At 34.3% G+C, this 26,781-nt stretch overlaps 1 protein-coding gene and 1 long non-coding RNA gene across 2 annotated transcripts; both read left to right on the forward strand.

Moving 5' to 3' along the window:
- Positions 1 to 26,752, forward strand: LOC144360740 (uncharacterized). Its single transcript, XM_085500515.1, has 5 exons — positions 1 to 300; positions 10,345 to 10,437; positions 10,841 to 10,969; positions 25,774 to 25,826; positions 26,456 to 26,752. Exons 1-5 carry the CDS (start codon positions 114 to 116, stop codon positions 26,537 to 26,539), a joined length of 546 nt encoding a protein of 181 aa, XP_085356641.1. The 5' UTR covers positions 1 to 113; the 3' UTR covers positions 26,540 to 26,752.
- On the forward strand, positions 4,880 to 6,621 carry LOC146742769 (uncharacterized). The gene is made up of 2 exons (XR_014929735.1): positions 4,880 to 5,053; positions 6,417 to 6,621. It is a non-coding gene; the product is annotated as an uncharacterized LOC146742769 (long non-coding RNA).
- Positions 26,753 to 26,781: the final 29 nt, after the last annotated feature.

Consider the following 26,781-nt stretch of genomic DNA (forward strand, 5'->3'; position numbering starts at 1 on the left):
CTGATTACTTGTTTGAAAAAGTAAAAGTCACATTTCGGCTTTTTGCGAAGTAGCCGTTCGCTGTTTGCAGGAATCGCATCATTCGTCGTTCCTTTCGCTCCGTCACACCAATCATGGCATCGATATTGTACGTATTCATTAGTACCTTGGCGCTATTTCTTGGTGCCTCGGCAGAAATAGTTGACGTCTTTATCGACCACAAGGTTACCGATTGGCGTACAGGAATAGAGTTTGGTCCATTCCATATTCACAAAGAAACAGGTATAGATTCCCTGGGAAAGCAGGAATTCAAAAACTGTGGTAAGTATATGTATGGGGAGACAAATCAGGACATACGATTATAAAGTCACTCTGGGCCACGGCAAAATCACCGGGCCAAATAGTTTTCTATTGTTACCAAACGCTTCAGCGTGGTATTAAGAGTTTGTTTTCAGGGGTGGGTGATACCAAGGTGGGAAATGGATGCACATATGGGGTTAATTCCTTGAATTGCAATATAGAGGGTTCAGGCTGAAATACAATAGATAGTGTTTTCATGTTTTGTCTGATATTTCTGTGGTATTCTGCTGCTGTAAGTAATGCACGATTTGTTCCGAAATTCAGTATGCTGTGTGCATTTCAGAGTTATTCCACAGGGGGCCCAGGAACTATAATCAACGGTAGTACGCAGTCTCTATGAGCGGGGGGGAGGTATCGGCTGGTATCTAGTGTAAGAAATAGACAAGGGATGAAGGCTCCAGCCAGCTCACATGTTTTAAACTCGAAAAAACAGACGAAAATAATGAAAAATAAAATATTAAAAAAATACCAGGTTGAAGAATATTAGTTGCTTCTTCAAATTTCGCCAAAGCCCTACCTACATTTTACCGATATCTGCAGAATAAATCAAGAAAACTACACAAATTTACTCCATTTAGGAATTCCTAACGGTTTGCCCGAACGCACAGCACAGTTGGAGGCGTGGCCTGTTCAGCATTTGTCAACAACCAATCACAAGACTGGTTACGAACCACATCCAGGTCACGACTCGGTTAGCCTTGCTCAAAATGTTTTATAACTAAAACCGGGCACCTTATACGAGGTTCGCAAAATAACATGGCAGTCATTAGAAGTCACTTTATTTTATTGTTAGGACGTATTCAGCCGTTAAATGTATTATTTCCAACCGTTTTGCGATAGTATTTTCTAGATTGGAGGCAGCATTTACATTTTATTCAAAGTTCAAAGCTGCGTTGAAATTACGTTGACAGTGGTAACAATGTCGGCGCCGGTGATCTCTTACTAGTGCGCAACGTAGCCAAAATAAAAGGTATGATCATTTGGGCACTGCTATTACAAGACTGGTAGGAGGCAATAAATTTGGCGAAAGTATTCAAAAAACAGATTTTGGCTGTTGCCATGGTAGCGGTGGGTCATGATTGTTTTTACCAAACGCTTCAGCGTGGTATTAAGAGTTTGTTTTCAGGGGTGGGCGATACCAAGGTGGGAAATGGATGCACATATGGGGTTAATTCCTTGAATTGCAATATAGAGGGTTCAGGCCGAAATACAATATATAGTGTTTTCATGTTTCGTCTGATATTTCTGTGGTATTCTGCTGCTGTAAGTAATGCACGATTTCTTCCGAAATTCAGTATGTTGTGTGCATTCCAGGGTTATTCGTTTTTTGCTGAAAACACCCCTATTTTTTAATGGCAGAGTCGAATAGTTTCACTCCCACTGGGAAATCTGCATTGTTGCTTAAATGAGAGCTAATTAAACAAATTTTCCAGACCGGCGAAAGAGTGTGCAACAGCCAATTTAACAGCCTGTCACATGATTTTACTTTGAATGTCAACATGAAAAGAGGCTAGTCCATTTTACGCAGGAGTAATTAGGAGTAGAATATGTGAGGGATAGTATCAACAGAGATGTGTATAGTGAAAAGTAATATCTAGCCTTCTTTTGCATCTCTGAGAATTTCTGTTTATTTAGTATATTGGTTTGAAAATGTTGAACTTGCATGATTTGCAATGTGTTTTTTTACTGAAACTCTCCTATTGATCGAATCCCGGGTTTGAACGAGAACGGCACACCACGTGATTCGTTTGAATACAATGCTGAAGGCAAACATGCCGTGCTACTGTGATACTTTACTGACGGAATGACTTACTGGTACTGCATGCTACAACTTCGCTTGTGATGTTGCTTGTTAGCCATGGATTAAATGAATCTTGATTACCAGTTAAAATGTTGCTCATTTGGGTAACGCCGCAACGTCGCCAGCAGAAACCTCCTGGACTTAGTACTATGATAAAACTCAGTCAACTTACATCAAATTCTCTCAATCGTAGTATTCCATGTGATGTACACCTAATATGCCAAAAATGTTGCTGAACAATTTGAACTTGATAAAAATAGCAGACGGAAATTTGTTTACAAAATAAAAATACTTTGGTTGCCAATGGAAACAAGCCGGTAAAAAACAAGCAATATGTTTCGGCTGTTACCATGGTAGGACATGAACGTGAAGCTAACGTCGGTGTATAACTAAAACCGGGCACCTTATACGAGGTTCGCAAAATAACATTCAGTCTTTAGAAGTCACTTTATTTTATTGCTAGGACTTATTCAGCCGTTAGATGTATCACTAGTATTTCCTACCGTTTTGCGATAGTATTTTCTAGATTGGAGGCAGCATTTACATTTTATTCAAAGTTCAAAGTTGCGTTGGGATTACGTTGACAGTGTAACAATGTCGGCGCCGGTGATCTCTTACCAGTGGGCGACGTAGCCAGAATAAAAGGCATGATCATTTGGACACTGCTATTACAAGACTGGTAGGAGGTAATAAATTTGGAGCGAAAGTATTCAAAAAGCAGATTTTGGCTGTTGCCATGGTAGCAGTGGGTCAGGATTGTTTTTCCAATTAGTGATGGTACGACCTGCCTGTAAAGTATGAACAAAATTAGCCAAGCCAAAAAAAAATCACAGAAGAGTTAAAAAGCCATTCCTGGTGAACAGTTACTTATGTATTTTAATAAATTAAAATTATTGAATAATAAAATGTTATATAACTTTTCTTTTACCCCCTCCCCTTCCTGGTATCTATTTCAAGTGATCACTATTTTTATTTTGTAAACACATTTCCGTCTGCTATTTTTGTCAGGTTCAAATCGTTCACCATCATTTTGGCATGTTAGATGTACATCGCATAGAATACTAGGATTGGGAGAACTTAATGTATGTTTACCACCTGGAAACTGAGTTTTATAAATCTTGAAGGGCTCTCGGAAGATTAACCCGCAGCCTGGACCCGCAGTAAAATCAGCGATCACTATGGAGCCGCAACCATCAACATCGAGATACCAGGAGGTTTCTGCTGGCGACGTTGTTGTGTTACTCAGTTCCAAATAAAGATTACCACCGCCAAATGAGCAACATTTAATCGGTAAAACAAGACTCAGTCTTACGACGACCAGCAAGCAACATCACAAACGAAGTTGTAGTGTGTAGCTCACGAGTCAGCCACGACCGATGTCAACGAAGGTCATTCAGTCAGTGGAGTACCGCACTTGCACGGCATGTTTGCCAATGCACAGATCTGTGGAGGAACTTCTAACTTCAACATAAACCGTGTATCGTAGTCGCCCAGTTTAAGTTCTGGTTCTGTCGTGGTCCCAACTAAAGGGCGGCAGTCGTGCCGCGTTCTGTTCGATATGGGACTCATAGCAACGTATACAACGCGTGTAAAATACATTGTTTATTTACATAAAATTCGAACACGCGCTGTGCTACGACCACCGCGCTTAAACACCCACGAGTTATTTATTCGGACAATGACTCAAATTAGGCGTCTGATTATTTTATTTTCACACGTACAGTGACACGCGTTCTACACTGACACGCGTTGCTAGGGCGTAACACTGTCTTGTATCATATTAATAATAATAACAGAACCCCACACCCTCCCCGTGGCTTCGCTCGTGAAAGTACGGCAGCAGGATACACCGCATCACTCGTGAAAATAACTTCCATACGCAATGAAAGCCACGGGGAGGGTATGGGGTTCTATCATAATACTTCATTATCACTGAAAACATTTTTCCCCTGAAATAAATTCCAGTGAAAATGCCATTGCCCTCATACTCTATTGAAACACAGCACAGTGAAAATTGGATTCACATGTTATGCTTGAAAACATGTCCGCAAAAATAAATTAAGTAAAATTCTACGTGACTTCATAAGAGTTGGAAATGAACAAATTACATCCGACCCTACCACTCCATACACAATATGTAAACTACACCCCAAAACATCATTTCACCCAGTTGAAGTTATTCATTGCCTATATCAGTGACTTCAAAATATATGTTTCAATCCCAGGAATTTCACTCGCTGTTAATTGCATGGTAGTGCCAGTCTTTCATTATTTTCTATTGTAATGTCAATGCGATTACTTGGAAAATGAAGCTGTAACCACAGACCGTCTAGGTGCTGTAACTAAATCTTGGTGTAAGCATCGGTTAGGTGGTCTTGAACTATGCATGTGAAGCTAGCTGAGAGGAATATCCAATCCTATAGATTTCTCATTGTTTGGTAACTATTTGCTGCAAATGCAACAAAAATCAATATAAAATATTACCCACACAGCATTCTACAGGTTACTTGTTTTATATATGCGTTAGATTATATGGGTAACAAGAGAAGTCGGCCAACAGGAGAAGTCGGCCAACAAAATAGCGGAGATACCGGCCAGTGGGAGAAGTCGGCCAGCGAACATCAGAAGAGTTGGCCAGTGGGGAAGTCGGCCGGTGAAACATCGGAGAAGTCGGTCATTACGTACATACTACGTTCGTACATATTTACATTTTTTTTATCGAAAAGTCGACCATTACTGGACATGGTACTTACTACGCTCGTACATATTGACTACAAATATGTTTTCGTGCGTCAAGTACAAAAGTGAGGAGTCGGCCATTTCGGTACAGACTTCGTTCGTACATAATGACTACAAACATTGTTTTTCGTGTGTCAAGTACGAAAGTGAGAAGTTGGCCATTACAGTATAGACGTAAGTCAGAAGTCGGTTTTTACAGTACAGATTGCGTTCGTACACTTTGATTACAGAAAATGTGTTTTCGTGCGTCACGTACTATTACAAAAAATGTGAGTAAGTGAGAAGCCATTACATTACAGACTAGGAATTCAATGTATTTAATTGTTATTTTGACCATATCCGTCTCCCAGGAGACGCGATTGTGTCTTGAATAAACTAAACTTAGGGTAGCGAGACTATTATTTGTGTTGAAAATTACGATTTTCAAATTTATTTATTAATTGATGAAATGCACCATAAACTTTCATATGATAAAGTCAATATAACATAGAATGTCATGTAAGTTGGTTAAAATGTAGATTTTCTGAAGGGAAGCAAGGCAGCCTCAGTAGTGTTTTCCAAAATCAACAACACAGGTTTAATCTGTGTGCCTATAAGTTTCAAAGATACACTCAAGACAAAGCAATGTTAGGATGTGTTATCAGTAGCTATCTGACACACAATGAGTGTTTCCAAACATTTGAGTGGTTTGTCTCCGCCCCTGTTTGTTTCACAGATTAGTCATTTGCATATGAATGTGTCAGACACAAGGTCACACAGCCACTGAAAAAAATCATTGATTTTGGTGTTTTCATATGCCGAATTTATCCAATTATAGCTATCCCATTCCTTTATTTTTTTTGGTTTCCAATAGCCTTACACATTTGGATGTCCCTACACATGGTAAAACAGACCTTGATGGGAAAACAAATTGATTGTGCCGATAAACAAGCTTGAAAATCTTTGCTGTTACTTCATGGACGTTTTCTAGGAGTTTATGTTTTTCAAAATACAAGGTCTTTAACAAAAAATAACGTATACTTATTGTCGTCGGATTAACACCAAATTTTCACAGCTTTAAGGTGACAATGAGAGGAACTTGAATGTGTCCAGACAAACTATTTCATCGATTATTTACCAACGAGTTGTGGTTTGAGTTGGGGGCAATGCGACTAAAACAGTAATTGAAATTCAGGACACTATTTTTTAAAACGCGTTGCTTGAATAAAACTAACCAGACATATTCAATTTACCAGACTATTGAACAACTAGGAAAAGTGAAAAAAAATACTTCTTATCGCCAGCATAAATGCGTAATTTTTTTTTTATAGAAAAAGTAATGTTTCACCTTTGATTGAGTAACGCATCGTAGAATGCAGATACGGGCATGCAAAATACACTTGTGAAAAGCTTGAAGTCTGGCGATTCTAAAAATATATACTTTCCCGGGTCTATTTGTAGTCATTTAGTCACAATTAGAAGATGAAAACAAGTATGCAAATAATAGTCCCGCTACCTTAATTGACAGTTAGTAAATAACATGTCTTTCTATTTACAGAGTACAGAAGGGATTTCAGAGTGAATGCATCGAACTGAAAATGTTTTTCTTGTTTGTGTTTAATAAAGATTCAGTTGTGTTGTGTTTTTGACGAGCTTTAGCGGCAGTCCACTCTGACAGTAACCTGCGTCGTACCGCAAAGCACATTGTTCAATCATGGAGCTAAATAAATGAACATCCAATGTACATTGTATTGTAAACCCAATTTTGTCTGATTTAGTCTGTTATTCTATTTAATAAAGTGTCATGAATTTGTTTTTGCGTATCTGTTGACCGACTTAATTAACTGATTATTAGCGAATTGCTGTGTTATGTCTGTCATCGTGCAGGCCTATTTGAAGTTTTGGACGGAACTTGGCTCTGTCAGTGATTTGGAACTAATTACCAGATAACCGTCGCGATTTTGACAGTTTATATCCGTAGTTATTAATGTAGTGAACGATTAATCAAAAGATATGACGTATTCAGTACTTAGTGTGATTGGCTTTATGATTGAAGGTAACGCCTTAGAGTCTTTTTACTGCTTTGTAATTGGTCAGAGTTTTGAAAATGAATAAAGAGAGTTTGAGTTGGTCTTGGCGAATACTCCACGATAGACGCAGAAGAGAGAGACGCAGTCCTAGAGAGTCGAGAGCAGTCCTGGAGAGACTTGGGGCGAGCCTTGACGCAGTCTAAGAGAGTCTTGGGTCAGCCTTGCGATATAGTCTTGGGGACTTTTTCCCAGGGCGCTGTGTCTTATAGAGTGCTCCAAAAGACCGACTAAGACGAGAGCTGAAACGTATTTCGTTGTGTGTGCCTTATTTGACTGTAAAGTATAAGTGACATTCCCGATCCCGTACCTCAAGGGGACGAGATAGAGAGACGAGACGAGATTCCCCCCTGACAGTGTGGAGAACCCGAGAGAAAGAGAAGATTTCCCCCTGATAAAAGATTGAGCAACATTTGAACGCTATTATTTTGTGTATGCCAAGTACATGACCCCACAGGATGTATGCCAGCAAGCATCACACCGACCCGATTAACATCTATTGTCCAAGGTGTTAACTGCCGATATTTTTAATCACACCGACAAATTGCGTTTCTTTTATTATAAAAACACCGACAAAGATTACACTGCTATTGAAGGTGTACAAAGGCCACCGATAATCGGACTATGCTTCGTATTTATTAACCACGGGGAAATCCATTTTTTGTATTTGGTTGACTAATCGGTCTTTAAGGTACAGACTACATTCGTAGGCGTTGAGCATATACAAAATATTTATCGAACGTCAAGTACGGATTTCAAAATATAAACCTCCATGGTATATCTCTGTTCACCGCACATACATTTTTTCCCTAAATTGCCGACATTTCGTCGTACATAAACTAAAATTATCAAGTGCGCTAAATTATAATTACCATGTAAGTACCGTAAGCACAGTTTATTTTGTCCTTTATGTAATGTTTATTTGAAGGCTTCATATTGAACGTCGATCAACCATCCCTGATACATTCCCTGTGTAACTTACATATAGAACACTTTTCGAGATGTTTGCAGCGTCTGCAGCGCAATGGTATACAGTCAAACACAATAAAATGACAGATTCAAATCTAGGTCTGTATGACGTCAGAGACGTGAATATTTATTCTAAGTGCCGGTGGTGGCGTAAAATCTGGACGTAAAATATATCTTATCCATAGGACTGGTTCGATCCTCCATTAACAGATCAAACAATAGTTAACTTAAATGCTGACTAATAAATTTCTCTAGTGTTTTTTTTTCAGCGCCGTTTACTTTCGTTTATCATCGCAACTCGATTACCTTTATGTTATGTACTTTTCATGTTTTAAAATAAACTTAAATGCTGACTAATAAATTTCTCTAGTGTTTTTTTTTCAGCGCCGTTTACTTTCGTTTATCATCGCAACTCGATTATCTTTATGTTATGTACTTTTCATGTTTTGAAATAAACTTAAATGCTGACTAATAAATTTCTCTACGTCTATGTTATATATCTTATCGAAATTCCATTAGCATTTATAATATGTAATGTGTATTTCAGGTTTTGACTATTTAGATTTTTGTTGTAATATCAGTTACGTTTATGTTATATATTTTTCGTTGTTCTAAATAAACTATTTTGAATAATTGTATCACTTTGAAACGTCTCTAGTTTTTTTATTGGCATTTTCTTGCAACGGAACTGGGATACTTTTATGTGATGTATTTTTACTGTTTGGAAATAAACTATGGAATGCTTGACTTTAAAATGTTTCCAGTTTGATTTTATAAATAATTGTCATCCAACATCCGTAAAAGCAGAAATAAATAAGTATCTGTGATCCGTAGTCTAGACTCACGCCAACGTCCCTCCATTTCCACATGATGTGTCAGTTGGCGGCGAGATGACTGTAAGTTCATATCACGTGTTTGGATCACCGTCCCTCAACACCGGTGTTGAGGGACGGTGTTTGGATGTAGTACCTAAGACCATGGAAGGTCCGTTAGTACCTTCCATGCTAAGACAAAGCATTGTAATCCAGCAAAATACATCTATTTTATGAAACACCGTACATGTACTTAGAAAACGTTGTTAGTTGCCATTTATTAAACCATGAATCTAAAAAATAGCTCCATGATTAAACGTACATTATACGTAACGAAGACAGCAAATACATTTTTTTGTTCACGTTAAAATGAATATAACTTATGTGTATAATAAATGGCAACAAATGACGTTTTCTAATGTACAGCATTTTATAAAATCATACGGCAGTTCGAACAGTTGAGTTGACGTGAACTTACATAACAACTATGAAAGTAGCGCATTTCACGGGCGACAGTTCAAATACGCAGTTCAAGCACTTCCTTTGTGATGCATAACTTCACACTTTCACACCCTCGGTAAGTTCAAATATTAACAGTTTAGACAATGAGTATAGTTGTGATTAAACACGACATTATTTGTTCCTTTTAGATAAATCATTGTCATTGTTATGCAGTGGTTGTACTATTATAGTAGGTAGCCTATATGAACTCAGCAATTTGCTTTGTAGCTTACGAACATAGATTTGTATAGTCTCCCTGCCTATTAGTAGAGTTGAAGTGGCCGACTTCTCCGCCCGGCCGACATCTCAGACAGGCCGACTTGGTAACTGGCCGACTTGGCGATTGGCCGACTTCTCTCGTATTCGATTATTATAATAATAATAATAAACTTTTATAGTTAACGTGACATTGATGGGACAGAACACAGTCACGTGATTGTGGACAGAACGATACCTGATTAATTTTAACCAATAATTTTATTGTTCTATTTGTTTCTGCATATTTCTGTGGCCTTTTCCATTCCATTCACTATTTACAGCGAATATTATCGATATCATGTGAATATAATATAATATAATACAATATTTAATGCTATCGTATCCCACATTTGAGGGTTTGATGAAAAGTACAAAAAAATGATAAATTCCGAAACTAACAATCTTCTATTATTCAATCTGAAAGCGATGAACCCTTGGCGTTTGTTGTATTATCTGGCAAGTATTTCATTTCACGTGTTAGCGCCCTCATACGTGGAAATAATGACACGTAATGGCCGTTATTGGCACCACACCAGTACGCACATTGAAAGAAAATACGAGAGTGGTGGTCGCCCCATCGTCTCCCCAAGAAGCGAAAAGCACACCTGTTCGTTCAAACACTAGTAGACAAATGTTTTTGGCTATGTAGTCGTTTGTCATTTGGAATAAAATCAATATTTTTGCATTTACGGGCGAATACAGTTCAAACCAATATTCAATGAATATGCTGTTAACACCGTCCTAAGACTCTGTCACCCTTTGACGTCGTAGAAGTGGTTCGGCACCAGAAGACGCAATTAATAGTATTTCTGTGTTTTTTTCTGAACTCATTGATAGGCTTTTCCGTTTCCCCCAACAGGTGGTGCCGAAATGGACTTTACATTAAGTTGGAAACCGCCTGGAACATTGAAGATCGGCGAAACATACACTTTTAATATTCAAACAACAGCTGGTATGATAAATTTATGTTTATTTTTAGACATTGGTTGTTTCCATTTTGATGTTTTGAATGTTCGGATCCTGAGGGTAAGGAGCGGGCGGCTAGAAGAATTTCTCATTAACATATGCCAAACGAAAAAAAACTTGTTTATTTACGCTTTTCCTATTCTTTTTGCATCATTGATGTTCTGGGTTTTTGTTTTTTCTTCACCACCAAGAACAATCCCCCGAAATCCTCCTGCTCCTAGTTTTTAGACAAGTAGCCACTTGTGGTTCTCTGCACGAACACGCATTTATAACTTGTGATTTCAAGACGACCTAACCGTGGCCGTGGCCGTGACCTTGATATTTATTTTACAAGTTGGTGATATTCAAGTACGTGATGGCTAATATGAATTTGCATATTTGACTTGCAGCCCATGACATGACTGATGGTGTTGCATTTCCACATCTTTATTACAATGATCAGCTAATCATCAACACGAAAGTACACTTCTGTGATTTGATTCCAAAAGAGTACAAAGTATGTCCTGTGAAGAAAGGAGGTGAGTTACCCAGTATGCATCATGCACACATATTGAGACGAGGTCATGCAACTTTAAATCCATGCAAGTACATCAGTGAAATCTGCTGCATTCACTTGTTATATCACTTTGGTACCCATTGTGCATTCACTTGTTATATCACTTTGGTAACCATTATGCATTCACTTGTTATATCACTTTGGTAACCATTATGCATTCACTTGTTATATCACTTTGGTAACCATTATGCATTCACTTGTTATATCACTTTGGTAACCATTATGCATTCACTTGTTATATCACTTTGGTAACCATTATGCATTCACTTGTTATATCACTTTGGTAACCATTATGCATTCACTTGTTATATCACTTTGGTACCATTATGCATTCACTTGTTATATCACTTTGGTAACCATTATGCATTCACTTGTTATATCACTTTGGTACCATTATGCATTCACTTGTTATATCACTTTGGTAACCATTATGCATTCACTTGTTATATCACTTTGGTAACCATTATGCATTCACTTGTTATATCACTTTGGTAACCATTATGCATTCACTTGTTATATCACTTTGGTAACCATTATGCATTCACTAGTTATATCACTTTGGTACCCATTATGCATTCACTTGTTATACCACTTTGGTACCCATTATGCATTCACTTGTTATATCACTTTGGTAACCATTATGCATTTACTAGTTATATCACTTTGGTAACCATTATGCATTCACTTGTTATATCACTTTGGTAACTATTATGCATTCACTTGTTATATCACTTTGGTAACCATTATGCATTCACTTGTTATATCACTTTGGTACCATTATGCATTCACTTGTTATATCACTTTGGTAACTATTATGCATTCACTTGTTATATCACTTTGGTAACCATTATGCATTCACTTGTTATATAACTTTGGTAACCATTATGCATTCACTTGTTATATCACTTTGGTATCCATTATGCATTCACTTGTTATATCACTTTGGTAACCATTATGCATTCACTTGTTATATCACTTTGGTAACCATTATGCATTCACTTGTTATATCACTTTGGTACCCATTATGCATTCACTTGTTATATCACTTTGGTAACATTATGCATTCACTAGTTATATAACTTTGGTAACCATTATGCATTCACTTGTTATATCACTTTGGTAACTATTATGCATTCACTTGTTATATCACTTTGGTAACCATTATGCATTCACTTGTTATATCACTTTGGTAACCATTATGCATTCACTTGTTATATCACTTTGGTAACCATTATGCATTCACTTGTTATATCACTTTGGTAACCATTATGCATTCACTTGTTATATCACTTTGGTACCCATTATGCATTCACTTGTTATATCACTTTGATATCCATTATGCATTCACTTGTTATATCACTTTGGTAACCATTATGCATTCACTTGTTATATCACTTTGATATCCATTATGCATTCACTTGTTATATCACTTTGGTAACCATTATGCATTCACTTGTTATATCACTTTGGTATCCATTATGCATTCACTTGTTATATCACTTTGGTAACCATTATGCATTCACTTGTTATATCACTTTGGTAACCATTATGCATTCACTTGTTATATCACTTTGGTAACCATTATGCATTCACTTGTTATATCACTTTGGTAACCATTATGCATTCACTAGTTATATCACTTTGGTACCCATTATGCATTCACTTGTTATATCACTTTGGTACCCATTATGCATTCACTTGTTATATCACTTTGGTAACCATTATGCATTTACTAGTTATATCACTTTGGTAACCATTATGCATTCACTTGTTATATCACTTTGGTAACTATTATGCATTCACTTGTTATATCACTTTGGTAACCATTATGCATTCACTTGTTATATCACTTTGGTACCCATTATGCATTCACTTGTTATATCATTTTGGTACCCATTATGCATTCACTTGTTATATCACTTTGGTACCCATTGTGCATTCACTTGTTATATCACTTTGGTACCCATTATGCATTCACTTGTTATATCACTTTGGTACCCATTATGCATTCACTTGTTATATCACTTTGGTAACCATTATGCATTCACTTGTTATATCACTTTGGTGACCATTATGCATTCACTTGTTATATCACTTTGGTAACCATTATGCATTCACTTGTTATATCACTTTGGTAACCATTATGCATTCACTTGTTATACCACTTTGGTAACCATTATGCATTCACTTGTTATATCACTTTGGTAACCATTATGCATTCACTTGTTATATCACTTTGGTAACCATTATGCATTCACTTGTTATATCACTTTGGTAACCATTATGCATTCACTTGTTATATCACTTTGGTAACCATTATGCATTCACTTGTTATATCACTTTGGTAACCATTATGCATTCACTTGTTATATCACTTTGGTACCCATTATGCATTCACTTGTTATATCACTTTGGTAACCATTATGCATTCACTTGTTATATCACTTTGGTATCCATTATGCATTCACTTGTTATATCACTTTGGTAACCATTATGCATTCACTTGTTATATCACTTTGGTAACTATTATGCATTCACTTGTTATATCACTTTGGTAACTATTATGCATTCACTTGTTATATCACTTTGGTAACCATTATGCATTCACTTGTTATATCACTTTGGTACCATTATGCATTCACTTGTTATATCACTTTGGTAACTATTATGCATTCACTTGTTATATAACTTTGGTAACCATTATGCATTCACTTGTTATATCACTTTGGTACCCATTATGCATTCACTTGTTATATCACTTTGGTAACCATTATGTATTCACTTGTTATATCACTTTGGTAACTATTATGCATTCACTTGTTATATCACTTTGGTAACCATTATGCATTCACTTGTTATATCACTTTGGTACCATTATGCATTCACTTGTTATATCACTTTGGTAACTATTATGCATTCACTTGTTATATCACTTTGGTAACCATTATGCATTCACTTGTTATATCACTTTGGTACCATTATGCATTCACTTGTTATATCACTTTGGTAACTATTATGCATTCACTTGTTATATCACTTTGGTAACCATTATGCATTCACTTGTTATATCACTTTGGTAACCATTATGCATTCACTTGTTATATCACTTTGGTACCCATTATGCATTCACTTGTTATATCACTTTGGTAACCATTATGCATTCACTTGTTATATCACTTTGGTAACCATTATGCATTCACTTGTTATATCACTTTGGTAACCATTATGCATTCACTTGTTATATCACTTTGGTACCATTATGCATTCACTTGTTATATCACTTTGGTAACTATTATGCATTCACTTGTTATATAACTTTGGTAACCATTATGCATTCACTTGTTATATCACTTTGGTACCCATTATGCATTCACTTGTTATATCACTTTGGTAACCATTATGCATTCACTTGTTATATCACTTTGGTAACTATTATGCATTCACTTGTTATATCACTTTGGTAACCATTATGCATTCACTTGTTATATCACTTTGGTACCATTATGCATTCACTTGTTATATCACTTTGGTAACTATTATGCATTCACTTGTTATATCACTTTGGTAACCATTATGCATTCACTTGTTATATCACTTTGGTACCATTATGCATTCACTTGTTATATCACTTTGGTAACCATTATGCATTCACTAGTTATATCACTTTGGTACCCATTATGCATTCACTTGTTATACCACTTTGGTACCCATTATGCATTCACTTGTTATATCACTTTGGTAACCATTATGCATTTACTAGTTATATCACTTTGGTAACCATTATGCATTCACTTGTTATATCACTTTGGTAACTATTATGCATTCACTTGTTATATCACTTTGGTAACCATTATGCATTCACTTGTTATATCACTTTGGTACCATTATGCATTCACTTGTTATATCACTTTGGTAACTATTATGCATTCACTTGTTATATCACTTTGGTAACCATTATGCATTCACTTGTTATATAACTTTGGTAACCATTATGCATTCACTTGTTATATCACTTTGGTATCCATTATGCATTCACTTGTTATATCACTTTGGTAACCATTATGCATTCACTTGTTATATCACTTTGGTAACCATTATGCATTCACTTGTTATATCACTTTGGTACCCATTATGCATTCACTTGTTATATCACTTTGGTAACATTATGCATTCACTAGTTATATAACTTTGGTAACCATTATGCATTCACTTGTTATATCACTTTGGTAACTATTATGCATTCACTTGTTATATCACTTTGGTAACCATTATGCATTCACTTGTTATATCACTTTGGTAACCATTATGCATTCACTTGTTATATCACTTTGGTAACCATTATGCATTCACTTGTTATATCACTTTGGTAACCATTATGCATTCACTTGTTATATCACTTTGGTACCCATTATGCATTCACTTGTTATATCACTTTGATATCCATTATGCATTCACTTGTTATATCACTTTGGTAACCATTATGCATTCACTTGTTATATCACTTTGATATCCATTATGCATTCACTTGTTATATCACTTTGGTAACCATTATGCATTCACTTGTTATATCACTTTGGTATCCATTATGCATTCACTTGTTATATCACTTTGGTAACCATTATGCATTCACTTGTTATATCACTTTGGTAACCATTATGCATTCACTTGTTATATCACTTTGGTAACCATTATGCATTCACTTGTTATATCACTTTGGTAACCATTATGCATTCACTAGTTATATCACTTTGGTACCCATTATGCATTCACTTGTTATATCACTTTGGTACCCATTATGCATTCACTTGTTATATCACTTTGGTAACCATTATGCATTTACTAGTTATATCACTTTGGTAACCATTATGCATTCACTTGTTATATCACTTTGGTAACTATTATGCATTCACTTGTTATATCACTTTGGTAACCATTATGCATTCACTTGTTATATCACTTTGGTACCCATTATGCATTCACTTGTTATATCATTTTGGTACCCATTATGCATTCACTTGTTATATCACTTTGGTACCCATTGTGCATTCACTTGTTATATCACTTTGGTACCCATTATGCATTCACTTGTTATATCACTTTGGTACCCATTATGCATTCACTTGTTATATCACTTTGGTAACCATTATGCATTCACTTGTTATATCACTTTGGTGACCATTATGCATTCACTTGTTATATCACTTTGGTAACCATTATGCATTCACTTGTTATATCACTTTGGTAACCATTATGCATTCACTTGTTATACCACTTTGGTAACCATTATGCATTCACTTGTTATATCACTTTGGTACCATTATGCATTCACTTGTTATATCACTTTGGTAACTATTATGCATTCACTTGTTATATCACTTTGGTACCCATTATGCATTCACTTGTTATATCACTTTGGTAACCATTATGCATTCACTTGTTATATCACTTTGGTAACCATTATGCATTCACTTGTTATATCACTTTGGTAACCATTATGCATTCACTTGTTATATCACTTTGGTAACCATTATGCATTCACTTGTTATATCACTTTGGTAACCATTATGCATTCACTTGTTATATCACTTTGGTACCCATTATGCATTCACTTGTTATATCACTTTGGTAACCATTATGCATTCACTTGTTATATCACTTTGGTATCCATTATGCATTCACTTGTTATATCACTTTGGTAACCATTATGCATTCACTTGTTATATCACTTTGGTAACTATTATGCATTCACTTGTTATATCACTTTGGTAACTATTATGCATTCACTTGTTATATCACTTTGGTAACCATTATGCATTCACTTGTTATATCACTTTGGTACCATTATGCATTCACTTGTTATATCACTTTGGTAACTATTATGCATTCACTTGTTATATAACTTTGGTAACCATTATGCATTCACTTGTTATATCACTTTGGTACCCATTATGCATTCACTTGTTATATCACTTTGGTAACCATTATGTATTCACTTGTTATATCACTTTGGTAACTATTATGCATTCACTTGTTATATCACTTTGGTAACCATTATGCATTCACTTGTTATATCACTTTGGTACCATTATGCATTCACTTGTTATATCACTTTGGTAACTATTATGCATTCACTTGTTATATCACTTTGGTAACCATTATGCATTCACTTGTTATATCACTTTGGTACCATTATGCATTCACTTGTTATATCACTTTGGTAACTATTATGCATTCACTTGTTATATCACTTTGGTAACCATTATGCATTCACTTGTTATATCACTTTGGTAACCATTATGCATTCACTTGTTATATCACTTTGGTACCCATTATGCATTCACTTGTTATATCACTTTGGTAACCATTATGCATTCACTTGTTATATCACTTTGGTAACCATTATGCATTCACTTGTTATATCACTTTGGTAACCATTATGCATTCACTTGTTATATCACTTTGGTACCATTATGCATTCACTTGTTATATCACTTTGGTAACTATTATGCATTCACTTGTTATATAACTTTGGTAACCATTATGCATTCACTTGTTATATCACTTTGGTACCCATTATGCATTCACTTGTTATATCACTTTGGTAACCATTATGCATTCACTTGTTATATCACTTTGGTAACTATTATGCATTCACTTGTTATATCACTTTGGTAACCATTATGCATTCACTTGTTATATCACTTTGGTACCATTATGCATTCACTTGTTATATCACTTTGGTAACTATTATGCATTCACTTGTTATATCACTTTGGTAACCATTATGCATTCACTTGTTATATCACTTTGGTACCATTATGCATTCACTTGTTATATCACTTTGGTAACTATTATGCATTCACTTGTTATATAACTTTGGTAACCATTATGCATTCACTTGTTATATCACTTTGGTAACTATTATGCATTCACTTGTTATATCACTTTGGTACCCATTATGCATTCACTTGTTATATCACTTTGGTAACCATTATGCATTCACTTGTTATATCACTTTGGTAACCATTATGCATTCACTTGTTATATCACTTTGGTAACCATTATGCATTCACTTGTTATATCACTTTGGTACCATTATGCATTCACTTGTTATATCACTTTGGTAACTATTATGCATTCACTTGTTATATCACTTTGGTACCCATTATGCATTCACTTGTTATATCACTTTGGTAACCATTATGCATTCACTTGTTATATCACTTTGGTAACCATTATGCATTCACTTGTTATATCACTTTGGTAACCATTATGCATTCACTTGTTATATCACTTTGGTAACCATTATGCATTCACTTGTTATATCACTTTGGTAACCATTATGCATTCACTTGTTATATCACTTTGGTACCCATTATGCATTCACTTGTTATATCACTTTGATATCCATTATGCATTCACTTGTTATATCACTTTGGTAACCATTATGCATTCACTTGTTATATCACTTTGATATCCATTATGCATTCACTTGTTATATCACTTTGGTAACCATTATGCATTCACTTGTTATATCACTTTGGTATCCATTATGCATTCACTTGTTATATCACTTTGGTAACCATTATGCATTCACTTGTTATATCACTTTGGTAACTATTATGCATTCACTTGTTATATCACTTTGGTACCCATTATGCATTCACTTGTTATATCACTTTGGTAACCATTATGCATTCACTTGTTATATCACTTTGGTAACTATTATGCATTCACTTGTTATATCACTTTGATATCCATTATGCATTCACTTGTTATATCACTTTGGTAACCATTATGCATTCACTTGTTATATCACTTTGGTATCCATTATGCATTCACTTGTTATATCACTTTGGTAACCATTATGCATTCACTTGTTATATCACTTTGGTAACTATTATGCATTCACTTGTTATATCACTTTGGTAACTATTATGCATTCACTTGTTATATCACTTTGGTAACCATTATGCATTCACTTGTTATATCACTTTGGTACCATTATGCATTCACTTGTTATATCACTTTGGTAACTATTATGCATTCACTTGTTATATCACTTTGGTAACCATTATGCATTCACTTGTTATATCACTTTGGTACCATTATGCATTCACTTGTTATATCACTTTGGTAACTATTATGCATTCACTTGTTATATAACTTTGGTAACCATTATGCATTCACTTGTTATATCACTTTGGTACCCATTATGCATTCACTTGTTATATCACTTTGGTAACCATTATGCATTCACTTGTTATATCACTTTGGTAACCATTATGCATTCACTTGTTATATCACTTTGGTAACCATTATGCATTCACTTGTTATATCACTTTGGTACAATTATGCATTCACTTGTTATATCACTTTGGTAACTATTATGCATTCACTTGTTATATCACTTTGGTACCCATTATGCATTCACTTGTTATATCACTTTGGTAACCATTATGCATTCACTTGTTATATCACTTTGGTAACCATTATGCATTCACTTGTTATATCACTTTGGTAACCATTATGCATTCACTTGTTATATCACTTTGGTAACCATTATGCATTCACTTGTTATATCACTTTGGTAACCATTATGCATTCACTTGTTATATCACTTTGGTACCCATTATGCATTCACTTGTTATATCACTTTGATATCCATTATGCATTCACTTGTTATATCACTTTGGTAACCATTATGCATTCACTTGTTATATCACTTTGATATCCATTATGCATTCACTTGTTATATCACTTTGGTAACCATTATGCATTCACTTGTTATATCACTTTGGTATCCATTATGCATTCACTTGTTATATCACTTTGGTAACCATTATGCATTCACTTGTTATATCACTTTGGTACCCATTATGCATTCACTTGTTATATCACTTTGGTAACCATTATGCATTCACTTGTTATATCACTTTGGTAACCATTATGCATTCACTTGTTATATCACTTTGGTAACCATTATGCATTCACTTGTTATATCACTTTGGTACCATTATGCATTCACTTGTTATATCACTTTGGTAACTATTATGCATTCACTTGTTATATAACTTTGGTAACCATTATGCATTCACTTGTTATATCACTTTGGTACCCATTATGCATTCACTTGTTATATCACTTTGGTAACCATTATGCATTCACTTGTTATATCACTTTGGTAACTATTATGCATTCACTTGTTATATCACTTTGGTAACCATTATGCATTCACTTGTTATATCACTTTGGTACCATTATGCATTCACTTGTTATATCACTTTGGTAACTATTATGCATTCACTTGTTATATCACTTTGGTAACCATTATGCATTCACTTGTTATATCACTTTGGTACCATTATGCATTCACTTGTTATATCACTTTGGTAACCATTATGCATTCACTAGTTATATCACTTTGGTACCCATTATGCATTCACTTGTTATACCACTTTGGTACCCATTATGCATTCACTTGTTATATCACTTTGGTAACCATTATGCATTTACTAGTTATATCACTTTGGTAACCATTATGCATTCACTTGTTATATCACTTTGGTAACTATTATGCATTCACTTGTTATATCACTTTGGTAACCATTATGCATTCACTTGTTATATCACTTTGGTACCATTATGCATTCACTTGTTATATCACTTTGGTAACTATTATGCATTCACTTGTTATATCACTTTGGTAACCATTATGCATTCACTTGTTATATAACTTTGGTAACCATTATGCATTCACTTGTTATATCACTTTGGTATCCATTATGCATTCACTTGTTATATCACTTTGGTAACCATTATGCATTCACTTGTTATATCACTTTGGTAACCATTATGCATTCACTTGTTATATCACTTTGGTACCCATTATGCATTCACTTGTTATATCACTTTGGTAACATTATGCATTCACTAGTTATATAACTTTGGTAACCATTATGCATTCACTTGTTATATCACTTTGGTAACTATTATGCATTCACTTGTTATATCACTTTGGTAACCATTATGCATTCACTTGTTATATCACTTTGGTAACCATTATGCATTCACTTGTTATATCACTTTGGTAACCATTATGCATTCACTTGTTATATCACTTTGGTAACCATTATGCATTCACTTGTTATATCACTTTGGTACCCATTATGCATTCACTTGTTATATCACTTTGATATCCATTATGCATTCACTTGTTATATCACTTTGGTAACCATTATGCATTCACTTGTTATATCACTTTGATATCCATTATGCATTCACTTGTTATATCACTTTGGTAACCATTATGCATTCACTTGTTATATCACTTTGGTATCCATTATGCATTCACTTGTTATATCACTTTGGTAACCATTATGCATTCACTTGTTATATCACTTTGGTAACCATTATGCATTCACTTGTTATATCACTTTGGTAACCATTATGCATTCACTTGTTATATCACTTTGGTAACCATTATGCATTCACTAGTTATATCACTTTGGTACCCATTATGCATTCACTTGTTATATCACTTTGGTACCCATTATGCATTCACTTGTTATATCACTTTGGTAACCATTATGCATTTACTAGTTATATCACTTTGGTAACCATTATGCATTCACTTGTTATATCACTTTGGTAACTATTATGCATTCACTTGTTATATCACTTTGGTAACCATTATGCATTCACTTGTTATATCACTTTGGTACCCATTATGCATTCACTTGTTATATCATTTTGGTACCCATTATGCATTCACTTGTTATATCACTTTGGTACCCATTGTGCATTCACTTGTTATATCACTTTGGTACCCATTATGCATTCACTTGTTATATCACTTTGGTACCCATTATGCATTCACTTGTTATATCACTTTGGTAACCATTATGCATTCACTTGTTATATCACTTTGGTGACCATTATGCATTCACTTGTTATATCACTTTGGTAACCATTATGCATTCACTTGTTATATCACTTTGGTAACCATTATGCATTCACTTGTTATACCACTTTGGTAACCATTATGCATTCACTTGTTATATCACTTTGGTACCATTATGCATTCACTTGTTATATCACTTTGGTAACTATTATGCATTCACTTGTTATATCACTTTGGTACCCATTATGCATTCACTTGTTATATCACTTTGGTAACCATTATGCATTCACTTGTTATATCACTTTGGTAACCATTATGCATTCACTTGTTATATCACTTTGGTAACCATTATGCATTCACTTGTTATATCACTTTGGTAACCATTATGCATTCACTTGTTATATCACTTTGGTAACCATTATGCATTCACTTGTTATATCACTTTGGTACCCATTATGCATTCACTTGTTATATCACTTTGGTAACCATTATGCATTCACTTGTTATATCACTTTGGTATCCATTATGCATTCACTTGTTATATCACTTTGGTAACCATTATGCATTCACTTGTTATATCACTTTGGTAACTATTATGCATTCACTTGTTATATCACTTTGGTAACTATTATGCATTCACTTGTTATATCACTTTGGTAACCATTATGCATTCACTTGTTATATCACTTTGGTACCATTATGCATTCACTTGTTATATCACTTTGGTAACTATTATGCATTCACTTGTTATATAACTTTGGTAACCATTATGCATTCACTTGTTATATCACTTTGGTACCCATTATGCATTCACTTGTTATATCACTTTGGTAACCATTATGTATTCACTTGTTATATCACTTTGGTAACTATTATGCATTCACTTGTTATATCACTTTGGTAACCATTATGCATTCACTTGTTATATCACTTTGGTACCATTATGCATTCACTTGTTATATCACTTTGGTAACTATTATGCATTCACTTGTTATATCACTTTGGTAACCATTATGCATTCACTTGTTATATCACTTTGGTACCATTATGCATTCACTTGTTATATCACTTTGGTAACTATTATGCATTCACTTGTTATATCACTTTGGTAACCATTATGCATTCACTTGTTATATCACTTTGGTAACCATTATGCATTCACTTGTTATATCACTTTGGTACCCATTATGCATTCACTTGTTATATCACTTTGGTAACCATTATGCATTCACTTGTTATATCACTTTGGTAACCATTATGCATTCACTTGTTATATCACTTTGGTAACCATTATGCATTCACTTGTTATATCACTTTGGTACCATTATGCATTCACTTGTTATATCACTTTGGTAACTATTATGCATTCACTTGTTATATAACTTTGGTAACCATTATGCATTCACTTGTTATATCACTTTGGTACCCATTATGCATTCACTTGTTATATCACTTTGGTAACCATTATGCATTCACTTGTTATATCACTTTGGTAACTATTATGCATTCACTTGTTATATCACTTTGGTAACCATTATGCATTCACTTGTTATATCACTTTGGTACCATTATGCATTCACTTGTTATATCACTTTGGTAACTATTATGCATTCACTTGTTATATCACTTTGGTAACCATTATGCATTCACTTGTTATATCACTTTGGTACCATTATGCATTCACTTGTTATATCACTTTGGTAACTATTATGCATTCACTTGTTATATAACTTTGGTAACCATTATGCATTCACTTGTTATATCACTTTGGTAACTATTATGCATTCACTTGTTATATCACTTTGGTACCCATTATGCATTCACTTGTTATATCACTTTGGTAACCATTATGCATTCACTTGTTATATCACTTTGGTAACCATTATGCATTCACTTGTTATATCACTTTGGTAACCATTATGCATTCACTTGTTATATCACTTTGGTACCATTATGCATTCACTTGTTATATCACTTTGGTAACTATTATGCATTCACTTGTTATATCACTTTGGTACCCATTATGCATTCACTTGTTATATCACTTTGGTAACCATTATGCATTCACTTGTTATATCACTTTGGTAACCATTATGCATTCACTTGTTATATCACTTTGGTAACCATTATGCATTCACTTGTTATATCACTTTGGTAACCATTATGCATTCACTTGTTATATCACTTTGGTAACCATTATGCATTCACTTGTTATATCACTTTGGTACCCATTATGCATTCACTTGTTATATCACTTTGATATCCATTATGCATTCACTTGTTATATCACTTTGGTAACCATTATGCATTCACTTGTTATATCACTTTGATATCCATTATGCATTCACTTGTTATATCACTTTGGTAACCATTATGCATTCACTTGTTATATCACTTTGGTATCCATTATGCATTCACTTGTTATATCACTTTGGTAACCATTATGCATTCACTTGTTATATCACTTTGGTAACTATTATGCATTCACTTGTTATATCACTTTGGTACCCATTATGCATTCACTTGTTATATCACTTTGGTAACCATTATGCATTCACTTGTTATATCACTTTGGTAACTATTATGCATTCACTTGTTATATCACTTTGATATCCATTATGCATTCACTTGTTATATCACTTTGGTAACCATTATGCATTCACTTGTTATATCACTTTGGTATCCATTATGCATTCACTTGTTATATCACTTTGGTAACCATTATGCATTCACTTGTTATATCACTTTGGTAACTATTATGCATTCACTTGTTATATCACTTTGGTAACTATTATGCATTCACTTGTTATATCACTTTGGTAACCATTATGCATTCACTTGTTATATCACTTTGGTACCATTATGCATTCACTTGTTATATCACTTTGGTAACCATTATGCATTCACTTGTTATATCACTTTGGTACCATTATGCATTCACTTGTTATATCACTTTGGTAACTATTATGCATTCACTTGTTATATAACTTTGGTAACCATTATGCATTCACTTGTTATATCACTTTGGTACCCATTATGCATTCACTTGTTATATCACTTTGGTAACCATTATGCATTCACTTGTTATATCACTTTGGTAACCATTATGCATTCACTTGTTATATCACTTTGGTAACCATTATGCATTCACTTGTTATATCACTTTGGTACAATTATGCATTCACTTGTTATATCACTTTGGTAACTATTATGCATTCACTTGTTATATCACTTTGGTACCCATTATGCATTCACTTGTTATATCACTTTGGTAACCATTATGCATTCACTTGTTATATCACTTTGGTAACCATTATGCATTCACTTGTTATATCACTTTGGTAACCATTATGCATTCACTTGTTATATCACTTTGGTAACCATTATGCATTCACTTGTTATATCACTTTGGTAACCATTATGCATTCACTTGTTATATCACTTTGGTACCCATTATGCATTCACTTGTTATATCACTTTGATATCCATTATGCATTCACTTGTTATATCACTTTGGTAACCATTATGCATTCACTTGTTATATCACTTTGATATCCATTATGCATTCACTTGTTATATCACTTTGGTAACCATTATGCATTCACTTGTTATATCACTTTGGTATCCATTATGCATTCACTTGTTATATCACTTTGGTAACCATTATGCATTCACTTGTTATATCACTTTGGTAACTATTATGCATTCACTTGTTATATCACTTTGGTACCCATTATGCATTCACTTGTTATATCACTTTGGTAACCATTATGCATTCACTTGTTATATCACTTTGGTAACTATTATGCATTCACTTGTTATATCACTTTGGTAACCATTATGCATTCAAAATGCTCTTTCAGAAAAACTGAACGTTAGTGTTGGTGCAACTATTGACAAGAAGACAATGTTTCCGGTATGTTTAAACGTGTCGTGAGTAAATAATTACAGATATGTAATTATGAATTGTGTGGGGTAGGGTGGGGTGGATGGGGGGGGGGGGGGGTAGGGTGGGACAGGTAGTGAGGATTGTTGCAATTCCCCAGAAGTAATTTGGCTAGTCCCTCATTGATAATATTGTCATGACTTACTCAGGCTAGCAGGTGACCAAATCGTAACTATTGTTTTTGAAAACTGCTTGACAGTGGAGATAACAATTTCTATTATGTTATAAACAGTAATTAATTTCAAATGTCCTTAAATTAATTTATAATATTGAGACAAAAATGTCCAACATTGAAAATATGACTGTATTGGTATAAGGTATTTTCACTCTTTTAGATAGAAAAGAAATTATTGGAGAACTGCTACATTGTTTTACACAAAACCAAATGCAAAACATTTCCTTGCACATGCTGTATATGATAATGTACCTTCTCAAAAATACAAGTCCAAGCAGGTTTCAAAATGAGGCTCTCGGTGCTAATATGCAAAACTGGCCCCCATTTCGCCGACTGCAATTCGCTTCAATTGGTCACCATTCAACTTAGACTGTGAACAATCATTGGTACACAGTTTACTAATTTGAAAATTTTTTCTTAACAGGGCCGTTACCATGGTAACTGTACAGTCTTCAATGAGAAGAGTGAAGAAATGATGTGTGTTACAGCGGACTGTACTTTGAACTAGTTACAATACAATTCATCTCGCAAAGCTGTTTAATCATATAAATTGATGTGAAGAATTTCACAGTAGCAAGTTTTTTTGTTTCGTAATATTGTGTATACTCAGATTACAGTAATAAACTATGTGAATGTCAATGAAGCAAGCAATGTACCAACTAATCAGCAAATAGGTCTTTTGTGCGACATAGATGCATTAAAATGATGTCATTCAAGGCAACATATGTTTGGTTGAGTAGTTTTTTTTTA

This window comes from Saccoglossus kowalevskii, chromosome 6, assembly GCF_978046115.1.
Source record: "Saccoglossus kowalevskii chromosome 6, keSacKowa6.1, whole genome shotgun sequence".
Classification (NCBI taxonomy): domain Eukaryota; kingdom Metazoa; phylum Hemichordata; class Enteropneusta; family Harrimaniidae; genus Saccoglossus; species Saccoglossus kowalevskii.

Coding starts and splice junctions, on each gene's coding strand:
- LOC144360740 (XM_085500515.1), top strand. CDS start 114: ATGGCATCGATATTGTACGTATTCATTAGTACCTTGGCGCTATTTCTT. Junction 301..10,344: donor GCAGGAATTCAAAAACTGTG/GTAAGTATATGT, acceptor TTCCCCCAACAG/GTGGTGCCGAAATGGACTTT. Junction 10,438..10,840: donor TAATATTCAAACAACAGCTG/GTATGATAAATT, acceptor TTTGACTTGCAG/CCCATGACATGACTGATGGT.